Source organism: Python bivittatus, unplaced genomic scaffold, assembly GCF_059951505.1.
Source record: "Python bivittatus isolate LINGU-HERP-01145 unplaced genomic scaffold, Pbiv_v1 ctg000220_np1212, whole genome shotgun sequence".
In the NCBI taxonomy this organism is placed as follows: Eukaryota; Metazoa; Chordata; class Lepidosauria; order Squamata; family Pythonidae; genus Python; species Python bivittatus.
Window position 1 is genome coordinate 5,712,573 of NW_028277048.1, and position 17,118 is coordinate 5,729,690.

The 17,118-nt window shown below is 43.2% G+C and overlaps 1 protein-coding gene across 1 annotated transcript; it reads right to left on the reverse strand.

Moving 5' to 3' along the window:
* Window positions 1-17,035, reverse strand: MRPL4 (mitochondrial ribosomal protein L4). The gene is made up of 9 exons (XM_025175234.2): window positions 16,832-17,035; window positions 14,146-14,230; window positions 12,095-12,263; window positions 11,530-11,581; window positions 7,443-7,560; window positions 6,174-6,280; window positions 3,963-4,072; window positions 2,666-2,736; window positions 1-1,676 (listed from the first exon to the last, which is right to left on the reverse strand). Exons 1-9 carry the CDS (start codon window positions 16,880-16,882, stop codon window positions 1,531-1,533), a joined length of 909 nt encoding a protein of 302 aa, XP_025031002.1. The 5' UTR covers window positions 16,883-17,035; the 3' UTR covers window positions 1-1,530.
* Between the last annotated feature and the right edge of the window lie 83 nt (window positions 17,036-17,118).

Genomic DNA, 17,118 nt, shown 5'->3' on the forward strand with positions numbered 1-17,118 from the left:
AAAAAAAAAAAAAAAGGTCTTGAATTTTGAGACAAACTCAAAACTATTGGAGGTCTGTGTGCAGGTGTTCCAGAAAGGAAGAATCTGACCTGAGCAATGATTAGTAAAGGAGGCTTTATAACTACAGTAGAAAGGAGATTTACTTACAGAAAATACGTTATAGGGGCAGGCACATAGCTAGCTAGATCCTACCAGGAGGGGAATCAGAGAGCATCTGCTCCATGCATGCATCTGAGAAAGGCAGAAGGAAGTAACCTCAGATTAGCATTCTCTTAGGCAAAGAGCAGCAAGAGGAGACAGTGAGTACGTCAGGAATTATCTACCGCCCCCCACCTTTGTGGTCAGTAGGCTGTGAGGTGCCACTCAGTGCCACTGGATTTGCACCTCCAACAGCAGCAGAACGTTGCTGAAACAATGTGTCCAACAGTCATTTCAAGCTCAAAATATTTCCAAGACAAAGCATTTTGCACACTTTTAGCTGGAAGAGTATCTTTTCTATTAAATTACGTACACATTTCCAAAAAACTTGCAATAAATGTCAACGCTGGAAAGTTTAAAGTATTACATCTTTAGAAATTCGAATAGTGATCTGTTCCCTCGGCTTAGTGAGCAGACACGTAGCCATTTATGAATGTTCTGCAGAGCAAAGATAAGAAGATATTTAATGGAAAAACATTATCATCATTATGAAAACACAGAAACAGGAATACTGAAGTGGGCAGAGCCGGTCTCTCTGCATCTCTTTCTAGGCTACAAATCCCAGCGCTCCAGCCGTTATATTACGCCAGTTTATTCTGTAGCTTTACCATTGCTTTTTTGCTTCTCTGCCAACAGCAAGTAATTTGCATTTAATCACTTTCCTACAAATGCTTCAGTAAGTTAATGAGCCCTAGATGTATCATAAGACTTTTCTTTACAGGGTAAAATTTAAGATATTTCACCTCTGAGAATTCTTCTATTGCCAGGAAGCTGTCAAACCAGGGAAACAAAAGATGGGAAAGAAAGAAATAAAATGGAAAATTCCTTCTGTGGGCTAATAAGTGCTTTATAAAGAAGAAGAAGAAGTGAAATATGCAGAGTAGTTATTGCAGTGAGCATCTACCTTCAAAGTATATTTTTAACTTCAGGAAAACTAACATGACATTTTGCCCGTAGTCAAAAACTATAAAATCTTAGTTCTGTGAAAACACAAGTCTGCTCTTCCAATTTCTCCTCAGGAACTTCCAAGGACAGCCACTGGTTGTTTTTGAAAAGATTCTAGACCAAAAAAAAAACACCTTGGTCTGACTCAGCAAGGTCTTTCTGCCATTTTTCTGAAATACATTATATAAATATTAAATTGTGTTTCTACTTTTCCTCACCTTATTTAATTAACTCCCAGAGCAATACCACATCATTTTTTAACTTGAAAGCTTTTATTTCAAGGCTGCCTATACTCAAGGACAGATGATGACTCAGGCAGAAAGTTTAGTTTTCATGTACATATTTTAAAAAATACACAAAATGGTCAGTCTTTCTTTGACAAATGTGCTAGGGGAAATCACTGTAGGGCAAGTGGAAGGGATAGAGCGAACTGTATCGTGAGTCATGCCACAACAGTTTCTTTTCCAAGAAGGAGATGGTGTCCAAGGTGAGCACCAGGGTTTCATACTTCAGCATACTGTGCACATTAAGACCTAGAGATGGAAAAAAAAGACGGTCTTCAGGTTATTTGACTCCACAGGTGAAAGGCAGGAAAGAAGCCGCCCTCAGCCCCAGAGGCCCCCAAGGGTTTGTGGAGCAGAAATGTTTGGAAACATTGTTGGCACTGGAAGACGGGGCTGGCCTCAGGGTGGCCCTCAAGCAAAATACAAGGACGAGATGCAGTCCCCCAGCTGAAAATGGTTACCCACTCCTGCCCTTAGTGCCGTGCAAAGATAGGGAGCAGTTAAACCATTCTTCCTGTGTGCTGATAAGCCTGCCTACCAGAAGTGCTTTTAGGATGTTGGCCACCCCACGTGGCAAATCCAAGTTTGGCCCCTTGTACAATGTTGCTTGGCCTCTCAGTTGCTGGCTTAAAACAACAGAAAAGGACTAGGAGGAAGAAAGGACACAACCCTGTGGTGTTTGTTGCAGGCCTGGGTCACCTAATATAAGTGGCACTTCGTAGGCAAGGCAGAACATTGGGGGTGGAAGAAGGGGGGTGCTGAAGATTTCTTATTGGAACTAGTGTTCTTAGCAAATCCTCAGTGCTCTCTTGCCAGATATGGGGGTGCCAATCATATACAGAAAGATATCTTTCTGGTAGCAGCTTCCAAGATTTGCTGTTAATATTTTCAGGCTATATCTGTAAACACTAACAATTAGTTTACAAAAATTAAGAACCAGGGCTTTTTCCCTGGAGAGACCAGCTGCTCTGTCATTCTTTTTTAATATAAGCTTTTATGCAAGATGGGTTCTATGTTATCAATCTCTTTTATTTCTTGCTAAGACTACAGTGGGATGACCAATAGCAACAGAAGATGAAGCAGGCCATTCCAAAAAGCGGAACAGGACTAGTGTTTTCAGCGTCGTTCCTGAGGCAGGAATTACTATACTGTTTAAAGACTGAGAAGGGACTGGTTATACACCCTGAGCAGGCAAGGACTCATCTACTGAAGAATCCTACCCATCCACCCCAACTCACCTATTGCTGGCAGTACTGTGAAAGTTTTAAGATCGCTTGTTGCAGACTTCATGTTTTCAGGTATTTCATTGCTGGAAGCCAAGAAGGTGAAATCAGGGATGTTATGCAAGCTCAGATCTAGGATCTCCCGAATGCAAACTCCTAGCCACTACCCTCCATTTGCTGGGTCGAATCCCCTCTATCTGCTGCCTCAAGTCCCTCCCAACTCTGGGGAGTGGGGTCTTGCACTAGAGGAGCAGTGCTCAAAGATGAATGGCACATTTCCTTAGTAAAGGAATCCAGGCATCCTTAAGAATGATTCTGAAGCCTCAGCAAGGCAGCAGGGTTCTACAACAGGGAGAGGCAACCTCGGGCAACCCTTAGGGAGGCTTCTCCATGTGGCTCTCCTGCTCTCCCCCATCTCCCCCACTGAGAATTGTAATTCCCGACATTCCATTTATTGCCTTCAAGGGTATCCCAATTCTGGAGCTTCAGAAGAAGGTTGGCCGCAAATATTGTTATTAGGGAAAGGTGCTCTGAATTTGTTCCAAGGTACAAAAAGAAATCTATTTCAGTATCAGGCCCTTCCATTAATTATGCAGCAGGAACTTAAGAATTCTGTACCATAATCAAAAGGTGCTAGATTTCTGGCCACTCTAAAGAGGTCTTTGTATGCCTAAACAAAAATCAGAAGCCTTTTCAATGCAACTCTGGGAAGTTTATGACTAGGGTATTTCAAAACTTAGATTAACCTACATGGCTGAAACAAAAGCCATATTGGACAGAATGATGTCCTGACCCTAAAATATTATATTTGAAGTACTTTGAAAGTGGACAGCCCGAATCAGATCCATTCCCCACTTATGTAATAACACTCATAGGACTTTGCTTGTGGGAAGCTGGCAGGGAAGGTCGCAAATGGTGACTGCGTGACCGTGGGGCACTACAACTGTCATAAGTGCAGGCTGGTTGCCAAGCTCCTGAATTGCAATCACGAGACTGTAGGCACACTGCAACAGCTGCAACTTCGAAGACCACTTCTAAATCCCCCTCATTCAGCACCATTGTAACTTTGAACAGTCACTGAACAAGTGGGTGTAACCCAAGGATTACCTGTACTGTCATCCTTAATGGCTCAAGAATGTGGTCATGACATGCCCCCAAAGCCCCTGTGATTGATCAATTCATGGGAAGATTAATAGCAATGGACAAGCTTTCATTTGGGAGTTTGTAGGGCAACACTGGTGTTCTCATTCAGACTCCTCTAGCTAAATTGTGGCTCCATGTTTGTCTACTTTCCCAACCAAAGTCAACTCACACATCCACGAACAACACCGATCTTCCCCAATGCCTGTAGCGAGCCAAGTCCAACAAATACTGAGGATCAAAGGTTGGCATCTCTAGAGAGTCCACAACATGGAGATCACCCTGCAGGTTGGTGAAAAAATGAGGACCTCTATAATCCAGACGCAGGTTGACTATTGAGCTACTCCTCCAGAGGCCCTGTTTCTGGAACCACTTCCCATCAGTCTCCCTTCTACTCCTTTCTCAGATTTGTTTAGGAAATCCAAACACTCAGGAGAAGAGCACAAGCTTTGCATGCAGGTTCAGTCTCACTCATGAATGAAACTTACAGCTGGACAAGAACTACCTTGTCCTGTCTCCCGAAGAATGAACTCCTGTTAATCACAGTACACACTGAGAGGTGCATCAAAGGGAAGCAACCAGCTACAATTCCCAGTGTCTCTTGCTATTGTCCACCTGCCTGAGGCTATTGGAAGCATACGTCTGAAACATTTGGAAGGCAGCAAGTTGCCCTAGCCTAGGGATGTTCAATAATGATCAGATTCAATTTTGTGGGTTTGCATGTATTCGCCTTTGAGTCAGTCTTGATGCTTGGTGACTGCCTGGTCAAATCCCTGCAGTTGTTTTGGCAAGATTTTTGAAAGTTGTTTGCTATTGCCTTCTTCCTAGGGTGAGAGAGAGTGATTGGCCCAAAGTCACTGAGCTGACTTCGTGCCTAAGACAGGACTAGAACTCAGAGTCTCCTGGTTTCTAGCCTGGTACCTTTAACCACTACATCAAACTGGCTCTCAAGATTCAATATAACGCAGCAAATTTCACAAGGCCCTTGGCTTATCCAAGGGGCCTCCACCTAGTGCTGAACTGCAATTCCCAGCATTCCTTACCATTGGCCAGGCTGGTTGGCACAACTGGGAATTGTAGTTCTATAACTTACTGAAGGGCCTACCCACACCCCAGCTTAATCCCTCAGATTTTTCATTCCCAACACAAACTAAACCCAAGTATTTACAAACTCACTTCTTTCCATTTATCTCTTCAGTACTATCTCCAAAAGTTAAGATTGTAAATTCCTCAGCTTTGTTCTTCTGTAAAACTATATGTACCCTGACTGTGCTATGCAAAACATTAAAAAGGACAACTACCATAATAATGACAGCCTACTCAGGAAATTCTTTTTAAGGGTACAGAAATTTTCCATAGCAGCAAACAAATGATTCTGCCTTAATTGCAAACATTTCCTAATGCTCGGGAGTGAAAGAAAAAGGCCTGAGACTGAAGGGGCATAAGCAGCAGCATTTTCCATGGGAGCTTAGAGAAGGAAAAGAATACAGTGGGAAGAGGGTTGTGCGCCATCCATGTGCAAAAGTAGAGATCAGACTGAGAGAGGTTGAGAGAGAAATGCCAGGAAGACCAGAAACCAGTGCTGGTGGTTGCAGAAGAAAGGGGCTTACTAGAGATGCACCAAGCCCACTGTTTTCTAAACACTGCCGGGCTGAGCACTAAGATGGTTCGTGCTTTGCAAATCCCACATTTCCTTGCTTTTGCTGCTTGAAAGATTTGAAAGACATGAAAACTTCCATCCTTACCCCAATGCAGGTTTAACACACCTGCCCATTAAAAGCCTCCATATCCCCCCAAGTCAATCAATCAATGCAGCCAAAATATTGCAACAAATCCCTGAGGCTTAAACAAGCTGCGTGTTCCTTCTCCGAAACCCCTCACTCTCCCTACTTAACTCTAGAGATTTCTGTGCGAAAGCATGTAAAATACCTGAAATATCAGAAACACAATATATATCCTGCAAACATACAGTACATCAACTTAAATGCAGAACGCCTAGAAAATAATTCAGCAAAATTCTAGATACCAAGAATATTCTCTTCCATTCATTAACAGAGCCTGTCATTTCTCTGGCTTCTGTGCCAGCCTGACAAAGAGTGGCAGCTGCTTTAAAAGTTGCTTTTTAAGTTTAATGAGTAGATCCCTCTGAGCAGCTAAAATGTTTCTCGGACTTGCACAAATGCCCATTTTAATGAATTACAGTGGGCTCAGGAGAGGTCCAAAGCACTGTTCCCTAATTATTTCTGAACTGCACACAGCCCTACTGAAGGGAACGTTCAGCCTTGGAAAACTAACTAGGAATCAACCCAACAAGAACCATGACTTCTCCTAAGCAGACCAGGACAGAACAACAGGCTTTCACAATGCAATATGGCTCTCATACCTGTGTCTGCTTGGTAGTCAGCGCCACCTTGAGGCCGAGGACACGCACTTTCATGGGGAGCATATAGTAATAGCTAGTGGGGCCACGGGGGCCAAAAGCCACACCACCTAGAAGGAAAACAGGAAGAGTCAGAGAAGTCAGAGCTACCAGCCAGAGCACCACTATTACACAACTGGGCCTGGATATGAACAGCAAAACCAAGGGGCAGGTTGATATTGGGGTTCAAGTATTGGGCTGGAGAAACCCTGGCTCAAGGCCACCCTTAGCCACTGAAGCTCATTGGGCATGTGGGGCCAGTCACACACTCTCTAGACACCTACCACGGAAGGCTGTTATGAGAAAATTAGAGTGGTATGTATGTTGCCTCCAGGATATATAATGGATACAGGTGGTCCTCATTTAATGACCACTTGTTCAGCGACCATTTGAACTTGATGGCACTAAACAAGTGGTACTTATGGCCACTGCAGTGTCCCCGTGGTTGTATGATTTTGATCCAGGCGCTTGGCGCCTGGCTTGTAATAACGACATCACAGCGTCTGTGCTCACACGGTCCATTTGCAACCTTCTTTGCTGGCTTCCTACAAGCAAAGTCAATGGGGAAACCAGCAGAAGGTCACAAACAGTGACCACATGACATTGCACTTAACAACACTGCAGGATTCGATGGCAAATAGAAGTGCTAGAATTTCCGTCACTAAACAGAGTGGTCATGTGATGTCACACTTTACGACCACGTCATTTAGTGACAGAAATTCCAGTCCCAACTGCCGTTGTTAAGTGAGGGCTAACTGTACTGTCTTGAACTCTGGAGGAAAAGCAGGAGAGAACTTTAACAAATGAACAAAATTAAGAGTAACTGCAGCTTTTATGATGTGCTGAGGGAACAAATCAGAGTGGGATTTCACCCTCCTGCTCAAAGGCCATGAAACAAATTCCAGGTTTATATATTTGTAATTTTTTAAAAGATCTTTAACGAAACAAAGATTACCAGAGTGACCTATTTACAAAAACAAACACACAAAAAAATCCTCATCCCTGCCCACAGGCTTATGATCTAAAAGATGTGAAACCAAAAGAAAACAAGCAGAAAGGAGAAAAAGCAAGGCAAGTAGCAATGTTTACTCTAAAATAATACATCTTACAAAACTATCAGTTAGATACAATCTACTTTGTGTTCCTCTGCTGTGGCCTAATGGAATGGCCACATAACCCACTTTATTACAAGAAATGGGAAGAGCTGAGAAGCAGAGAGAAGTTTTCACTCACCTCCATGCCACAAAGGTGATCGAATACTGCCGTGCCGGGCCCTGCCCGTGCCCTTCTGCCTCCAGGGTTTCCTACCACCACCACGCATCTCAGCACGTGTCTTGGTCTTGGCATAACTCTGGAATTATAAGCAAGATCCAAGACTAAGCAGGATGTGTCAGAAAGGAAGTTCACCAGAGTGTTCAGTGAAGTTTCTGCTTCTCATTTCATTCGCTCTTTCAAGAGTTTTACAAGTTAGCTCATTATTACCTCTCTCCTACAGATCCAGGACAGAACAGACTAGTGATGGAATTCACAGGTTAGGCCAAATTTGAACCAGGGTCTTCCCATACCAGCTTCTTCGGATAACTTCTCCACTATACAAAAAGCAAGTGGCCTCCTTCTATCTAAGCCTTTATGCCCCCTCCCCACAGTTTCTGGTCAATTTTTTTCCAGTGCCCCTTCAGTCTCAGGCCTTTTTCTTTCACTCCCAGCCATTAGGAAATGTTTACAATTAAGGCAGGATCATCAATCTGACACACAATTTCTGTACCCCTGAAAAGGACCTCCTGAGCAGGCTGTCATTATTGTTACGGTAGTTGTCCCTTTTAATGCTCTGGGCAGCATAATTAGGGTACACACAGTTTTACAGAATAACAAGCCTGAAGAATGTACAGTATTAACTTTTGGTGGTAGGACCGTTGCTCCCAACCTCCTGCCAAAATCAACCAACAATAATGGAATTTCACAAGGTGGAAATGTAGAGATATCTAAATTGCATTCTACAAGACCTGCCATGCTCAGTACCAAGGGCCAGCTATGATTTGGGGGGAAAATAATCTTCTGGGATTCCATTTTCTAAGATGTTAAGATCAGGATAGGCACTCTTTTGGGCCACATAGGCACTTCTGGAATTTGGGGAGCATGCTATGGCACTCCCCAATATGGTTACCAGGATGCGGGTGGGGAGTGTCAAATAGCTGCCATGTTCTTTTTTTTTTTTTTTTCCTGGATGAGCAGGCATGTTTCTAAACAAAACCAGATTCCTACCTTTTTATTTTCCAAGATTGCCTGTGGGATTTATGTGTGACCCAGTGGCATTGTTGTAAATAAAGTACATATTGGAAGTTGCATTTTGCTTTGTAGCATGTCAAGTTCCCCTTAAAAAATATTTTAAAAATAAAGTAATGGGACAGGAATCATGGGCAACAAGAAAGTATCTGTGGGATATGTCTTTTTTTTTAAACAGGAACTAAGGAAAAGATTATATGGCTAAGGCAGAAATGTTCAAGATATTTTGGGGAAGGGTCTGAGAATACAGGTAGGCCTTGCTTACCTCAGCTTACGTCCATTCGTTCAGCAATCATTCAATTTCGGAAGTGCTGAAAAAATGGACGTATGACCACTCCTTGAGGTTCCAGCCACCAGAGCACCCCCGCGGTCATGTGATCGCAATCCAGGCACTCAGGTGCCTGGCTCGAGATTATAATGTCACAGGGAGCCTTGGCCACATGATCACCATTTGCAACCTTCCCTGCTAGCTTCCCATAAGCAAAGTCAATGGGGAAGCCAGCGGGAAAGGTCGCCAAGTCACTCTGGTAATTCATTCCCCCTTTTTCTTCTGCCCACAACACACCCCGCCACACACAGACTGTGGCGGCCCTTCCATGACTCGTACACAGGCTGCTGGCTTCCCCATTGACTTTGTGGGAAGCCAGCAGGGATAGTCACAAATGGCAATCATGTGACTGCAGAACACTGAGAGATCATAAAACGCAATGTCACATGACCGCATCATTTGGTGATGGCAATCCCAGCAGTTCTGGTTGCCGTTGTAACCCCAGGGCCACGGGGGTCATTAAGCGAGGACCTGCAACGTGGGAAGGTGCAGGTGTCTCAGGCCAGCAGGCAAGAGCTACAGGCAGAGCTGCCACGGGCAGGCACTATGGAGCACAGGTGGGTACTACGGAGTAGGGGGGGTGCCACAGGCAGACACTACGGAGCACAGGTGGGCAGCTGCTGCAGGTGCCACAGAGTGCAGCTGGGTGGATGAAAATGCAGCAAGAAGAGGAATGACTTGCGGGAGCAACTTGCAACCTCCTGCCACCTTCCCCATTGGCTTTGCTTGTGGGAAGCCAGCAGGGAAGGTTGCAAATGGCAATCAAATGACTGCAGGATGCTATGACGTCATAACTGCCTAACCCTAACCCAAATCGCAATCATGTGACCATGGAAAAGCTGCAACTATGAGGACCGGTCATAAGTCCCACTTGTTCAGCGCCATTGAACGGTTGCTGAATGAGTGGTTGTTAAGTGAGGATTACCTGTAAAGCATTTTTTAAATCCTCTGCTTGTGTTAATTCCCTAAATCACTAGTGTTGTATTTGCAGTAATGAATGGCCTAGTGAAGGCTGAAACTATGTTTCTAGACCTCATGATTTCCAAGAATAGTTTTATTTCAAAACATCCAGAGGCTTTTTCTACATATTTGTCGGCACATCTTTGCTACCATAAGGATTATAAACTTCATAAAAAAAAAATACAACTTGAATTTGGTGTACCATATTCCACTGCTGAATTCTGTACCCAATAAGCCATTGCTGAGACAACTAGAATGGTTTTATTTCAAAATATCCAGGGGCATTTTCTACATAGGTATTGACACACCTCTGCCACTGCAAGAACTACAAACCTCAATTCCATGCTGAAAAATTCTGTGCCCAATAAGCCACTGTTGAGGCAACCTCCCAGAAGAATTACAGCACAAGTAGCCAAGCCATCTTTCAAATTCAATCATTCTAGAACACTTTCTCAACCTTGGCAACTTTAAGATATGTGGACTACAACTCCCAGAATTCCCCAGCCTGTTTTAGAGATAAACTAAATGATGTCCAGGGCTACATGCCCCAAAATGCATTTCAACAACCTGAGGATGAACACTGTACTCTAAGTCCAAAAATAAGCTTACAGGTAGTCCTTGCTTAACAACCACTTGTTCAGTGACTGTTTGAAGTTACGATGGTGCTCACCAAGTAAGACTTATGACAGGTCCTCATAGTTGTGGCCATCGCAGCATCTCCACAGTCATGTTACCGTGATTTGGGTGCTCAGCAACTGGCTTGCAATTACGACATTACAGCGTCTTGTGATCACGTGATCGCCATTTGTGACCTTTCCTGCCAGCTTCCCACAAGCAAAGTCAATGGGAAATTCAGCAGGAAGGCACAACTCACAGTCACGTGAGGTCCTTGCTTAACAACCTGCGGTTGTCCTTGTTTGACGACCATAACTGGGTCTGCTGCAACTGCCATCACTATGCAGCACAGTCCCATGACATCACATTTTATGGCTGTGTCGCTTAGCAGCAGAGTTTCCGGTCCCAATTACCACTGTTAAGAGAGGACTACCTGTACTGTTCTTTTGAACTAAGGAAACTTCCCTCCACAGTTCCAGGAATAACAGAAACCCCTCATTCCGCATACACATGTGACAGAGCCCTGCCCACTTTGTTTCACCATTACGCCCAGAAAATGTGCTGGGTGGCTCCCAACCACCAAGATTGCTCTCTTTTGCTGTTTGTGTTCAATCTGGTAATCCTTGGCATGGCTGGGCAGCTCCTCTACATGCCCACCATAATGCTCCCAAGGAGGTGGCCATGTGGAAAAAGAGAAATGCACAGGGCAGACAGCACACAGAGTAAAGGATGGAATCTAACAATACAGACAGGCTGTCTTTATACTGTAACCCAAGTAAAGTATCAGTACATAACCTTGTACGGATGAAGTATAGTGCAGGGCTATGCAAAAATTAATTTCCCCCCAAAACAGTGGGGGGGCAGGTATTCAATCCTTATGGCTGCAAAGTATGTAAGCCATAGCTGTTGAAAGGGACAAGTCAATCAGTTTTCCAGTGCTTGGGGGCTGATGTTCAGGGAGAAATATAAGGCTGCCTAGATATCCAGCTTTACTCTGGAGGACTGTCTGGGAACAGCAGCACTTTTCATGTGGATGTGCCCTTCTAAGTCTTTGCACATGCCTCTCTGGCCAGGTGACCTCAGGTGCATCTTGGTCATCCAAGGCATTCATGCAATCTACATTCTAATACTCACAATTCTTTTGAAGTTCTTCTGCCAGATGGCCACTTCATGTAGGATATCAATGCTGAGAGAGAAAAATACAGAGACATGCTTCAGACAGAAGCAACAGCTAGCGAAATACATCAGAAGCAGACAATGTAATGGCAACTGTACAAAGAAAGAGGCATGGGCAAACTAATTTAGTATCTGATATTGGTGTCCTAGAATTTCCCAGTTGCTCATGGCTCTAATAGAGGAGATATACTGTATGCATGTCAGATTTCAGCAGCTCTACAACTCTGACTTCTAAGAACCCTATGGTCCAGAAGAACAGATTCCTGCACATCACTAAGTTTGCCAGATGCTGTCCTTGGAGAGGATTCCTAATGTTTTAAAATCTCCAAAGCTCTTGCTTGTTAACTCTTATTTAACTTTATTCCTTGTCCCATCCCTTTTGTCACAGCTTCCTACTCCTTCCCCTGATACAGATCTCTATATCTTTCATGGGAGGGGAGGGGGAGAGCTAGATAGCTTGCTCAGCTTCAGTCATCTCTGCAATTATGAGGTTTATGGAAATGAATAACACGACAGTCTTTACCGGGGCATCACTGCAAATACATCTGGATGCAGGTCTGCCAAGCCCAGATGCCTGGCATCGTAATGTTGCAATGACTCAATCCAGGCTTGGACAGGCATAAGGTGTCTGGGGACAGGGAGGCTGCATTTCCGTAGAATTGGGTTACTGGAGACTACTTCAGGATCTGTTTCTAAGAGACAGCAAGAGAAAAAGACAGAGTGCAATCACAGCAAAGGATCCTTTAGATGCGACAAATGAGCTACTCATAATACCTAGCTCATTACATTTTGAATAATCAGTATGTGCACGCACACACCCTTAATGTCAAGAAAGAAACAAAGTATCCCTTATGCAGTTTATAAATACTTGCTTTCTTGGCCACCTGGAGAAAATGCTGCTGCTTCATTATAGGTGGCTTCTTTAAACACAGTGTCAAAACATTTTTCCCAGAATCCAATAAAAGATTTCAGAGCAAAGCTAGAAAAATTTTTGAAGGAACTAAGGACCATTACCGACATTCTTCACAGATGAACTGAAACACTTATTTCCCATTTCCAGATGAGCAGAGCCCAGCTGGTGAGCGCAGGAGGCGGGGTTTCCGTTGCTTCGCGCCTTTTTCGGGCGAGCGCAGCTTCCGCGCTACCGGCAACTGCTCCCGACTCCTTTTGCAAGGCACCGCCAGCATTTTTCCTCCCACCGGAGTGAGAGTCCCCATTTATCTACTCACGTAAGTTTTTGAACTGTTGGGTTGACAGGAACTGGGGGAGGAAGCAGGAGCTCACTCTGCTACGCGAAGGCTGGGCTCGAACCGCTGAAGTGTCGACCATTTCTGGCCGGCAACTTTCAGCGTCATTAAGTCGCTGCACCACCACATCCCCCTATTATCCTGTGTTACCACATGGAATATATTAACTCTTCTTCCTTAGTAGTAACAGGTTGTGCAGCAAAGGCAATGCAAAGTATCTGAAAGAGGTTCTTCACAAAACCTGGTAGCACAAGTGAAGCACCCTCCTTGAAGCTTTAAAAGAGCAGCTGCAAGTGAAGCGGTTATGTGCGCACACACAAACACTCAGGCATGTAGTAGCAGCAAGCCTTTAAAGCAACCCTGTGAGACTTCCCAAAGTAAGTTGTGACTGTTTGAACACTTTGCAGACAAGTGTTTTGCTAATATGCTTTATGAAGAACCTCTTTCAAATACTTTGCACTCCTAATATGGACACAGGGAATTGGAAAAAGGAGAGAGACCCAGAAAATTCCATCTAAAAACCTCCAAGCATGGATGAACAAGGAATTTTTTTCTGTGAGAAATTCTAAACCATAACAGTTGTCATTTCCTAAACTGACTGAGATGTGATTCATTACATATCTGAATCATTTAAAACAAACAAAAAAATTGGCTGGGGATAATGGAAATTGTAACCTAACTCAGCTGGAAGAGAGCAGGCTGGGGGAGGATGATTTCCTTTTTTTTTTAAATGAAGTCTGTAATATTTGTTAAACATCCTTTCTTTTTTTTTGGTCTGAAGAACTGATCACACAATGAAATTTCTAGGGAAAGCCTTCTGAAAAAAATTATAATTTTGATTACAGATCTGATCAGCATCGGATCTGTTCAATATGTTACAATGGGGAACAACTCTGAGAAGTCTCATAAGGTTGCTTCAAAAACTTCCTGATACTGGGCATTTCTAAAACATGTTTTTGAAAAATAATATTGGAAGGGGACAAATGATCCCTATTCCCTACTGCACATCACAGTCTTGGAGCAGGCATCAGTAATGTATTTGATGATACAGTCATTTAACTCAGTACCAATAGCATAGTGGTTATAGTGTTGGCCTAAGGCTGGGGAAACTGGCTTCTAATCAAATTCCATTCTGCCATGGAATTCAGTTAGTAACCCTGGTCCAGCCATTAACTCTCAGCCTAACCTAGTTCACAGAATTGCTGCTATAATAACTTGTGGTGATGGGGAGGAATTACATATACCACCTTAGCTGTTCGGGGAAAACAGAATATAAATTTATATACACAGAAGTAAACAATGCTCTGTTTCCATGAAATATACTTACTTTGCAGTGAAGCTTCATCTACCACAGGAGCAGAACCATCTGCGTTGCCAACCAAACTCTGTTCTTTTGACAATGTAAAAAGAAGCTTGGGATGGAAAATAAAACAGAGATTATCTCCAGTGCAAAGGCAGCACTCAAGCACAATGATAAACCACAGTAAAGCAGGAGAGGGGGAAAAAAAAGATCATAGGCAAATGGCCAGGCTCGTGGCAAATTCCCTTTCTCCCAGTTTGCTGAAATGGGAATAAGCTAGTATTCAGTTTCACTTTAGCGGCTTGTTTCTTGGTTTCTTGCAAACTGGAAATTGTGGTTTAAAGCAAACTGTAGTTAAATAGCCCAGGGTTCTTGTTGGATTGTTCAACAATTGATGAAAGGAAAGGAAAAATGCCCTCTAGATATTTTGAACTACAAAATACCCAACTATTGGTATTTTGGGAGGCCGGGCACTTTATCATTTCACTTTAAAACATCTGAAGAACACTCTGACCTGTGGTTCACTGGATCAGTATATTATGAATGGACTGTCATTAGGCTGCTTAGTTTACATCACTACTACTGACACCTGGAATATCTTTTCCTGTACCCATCCTTTTTTCTCTTTGCAAAGGCAAATAAAACATCTGAGATGAAATGCAGCACAGAGGTCCAATTCTGTGCATTCTTATTATAGCACAGTGCTTACTGAGTTGATGCAGAGGACATTAAAAGAAGTGGAAGAGCATATTTTCATATCCAGCATTACCTTTACCATTATCTTTTCTCTCATCACCCTCCATAGTTCCCTGTGCTACTGAAACATGGGCAACTCACTGAAGCAGGAATAGGCCTTTTCTGCTTATGATCCCCAACATTTTTTTCCTATGCAGATTTGTAAAATTCATCGATGGGTATAAAAACCAGCCATGCTTGCCAATTAGCATATTTGCTGAACTACATACTACCAACCAAATTTACTCTACAGTGCTATCCCACCACAGCTAGTGTGATTAGTGATGGTTCAGTTTCCTGCAAATGCTGTAACCAGGGTTAATTCAGTAAAGCAGGACTAAGTTATTAATGAACAAGTAATGAAAGCTCCTTTCAACGGTACACTGCAAGAAGTCATCACTTTCCTGCAAAGCCTGAAAATGCCCTTACAGGCTTTCTGTAACCTGGCACTGCTCAGATGCATTGGATTACAAGTCCCACAATCCCAACATGCACCTCTTCTGAAGCGAGTGCTACCTTAGAAAGAGGCCCTGTTCATGCAACATGCTAAAAGATGGCTATCTTAATCAAGATTACCTGAGTTAAACAGAATTGGCTGAGGTTACGCAGTAAACATAGCTCCAAAACAAAACAAACTTTGATTTAGAGTGTCTTATTTATCAAGGGAGTTTACTGCTATTAACAGATCATTCTTAAATGAGATCCAGTGTGATGTAGAAAATAGATGCTTATCAAGAATCACAAGCATGAGTTCCTTCAGATATTCAGTTCATGAAGTGATCTTAGACAAGTCTTTCTCTTGTCTTAACTGCCTCACAGGGATGTTATGAGGATGATTCATTTAAAAAAATTCATGGGAGGAAATTCTTTTTTAATAATAAGCAAGATAGAAATTTAATAAATAAAACAAACGGCTGCTAAATAAAGGAAAGGAAAGGAAAGGAAAGGAAAGGAAAGGAAAGGAAAGGAAAGGAAAGGAAAGGAAAGGAAAGGAAAGGAAAGGAAAGGAAAGGAAACTTTGTGACCAAGGATTAGTTCTTGTGCAATATGAGAGTATGTAGTGGATTTCCTATGTACAGGTTCCTATCAACTTTGGGATTACCCAGTACAGCCAAGAGGGAATAAATTCATCTCAGAAGATGTAAACATAATTGCTGTACTCATATAACATAAATAGCCATGGGTAACACAACCATGGTTTAACCCATTAACCTATACTGAGTTTGCATGAAACATAGACCAATAAACTCACTACAGAACTGGACTCACACAATACACTAATCTAAAATGTGGCTGCTGTCTTGGGAGCTAAGGTCACCCAAACACAACCCATTAGAAATATAACTATTTTGCCTTATTATATTAATAACAGTCCTTGGGCATTGAGCCTGATTTATTAACAATCTCCTTACATAGTGAAACATATGCTTATACTGCCACAATCGTCAACTGTGAAGAACTAAAATTCATTCAGTCACCTAATTTAGGATGGATACCCAACGAACATTTTCATAATGTGGAGTCCTTGGGGTTCTCTGAGCTTGGTTCTTTTCTTGCAAACGTTTCATTACCCGGCTAGGTAACATCTTCAGTGCGCTGGAGTACTGAAGATGTTACCTAGCCGGGTAATGAAACGTTTGCAAGAAAAGAACCAAGTTCAGAGAACCCCAAGGACTCCACAGTTCAACCCTGAGCTGCATATATTCGCCTCCACTGCATTTTCATAATGTCATAAAAAGAGATGAGACGATTAGAAACATCAGCTATTTGTCGAAAATGGAGACTCCATGTGTAGAAGCAGTATACCCCTGCACAGAAGATACTGGGGGTGAATCAAGTATGAGCGGGAGCCTTGATATCGTGCTAGTAGGCTTTCTCAAGGATCATCTAATGGTCCTCTAGAAGACCCCGTTCCATGCACAACAAATCCTTCCCGACCACCCCATAGCTTTCTGCCCGGTTTCACAATCGCTCTCACCCGCGAAGCAGCAGCTGTCCGGCTCGACAAAGGAGCCAACAGCCGGATCATCGCTGCGAACCCCTCGCCTGGCAAGAAGCAGGATACATGCGCGCTACGGGGGCATACCGCTTCCGGCTCGGAGTGATGACGTCACCCTCAAGAACAACTTGATTTACTGTTGGCATAGAAACATTAAAGAAGTGCAGAAGGGAAGGGTTTGGGCGCCCTTCATTTTAAATGCAATCCCGAAGAGTGTGTTCAACACTGTAAAAGCAAGGAAGCTCCCTCCAAGTCATCTGAATAAA

What these genes read in the sequence shown, in the direction of transcription:
- MRPL4 (XM_025175234.2), bottom strand. Translation starts at nt 16,882, where the DNA reads ATGATCCGGCTGTTGGCTCCTTTGTCGAGCCGGACAGCTGCTGCTTCG. An exon ending in TGACTACCAAGCAGACACAG is followed by an intron (nt 4,073 to 6,173) that starts GTATGAGAGCCA and finishes ACCAACCTGCAG; the next exon opens with GGTGATCTCCATGTTGTGGA. An exon ending in TCGGTGTTGTTCGTGGATGT is followed by an intron (nt 2,737 to 3,962) that starts GTGAGTTGACTT and finishes CTTGGCTTCCAG; the next exon opens with CAATGAAATACCTGAAAACA.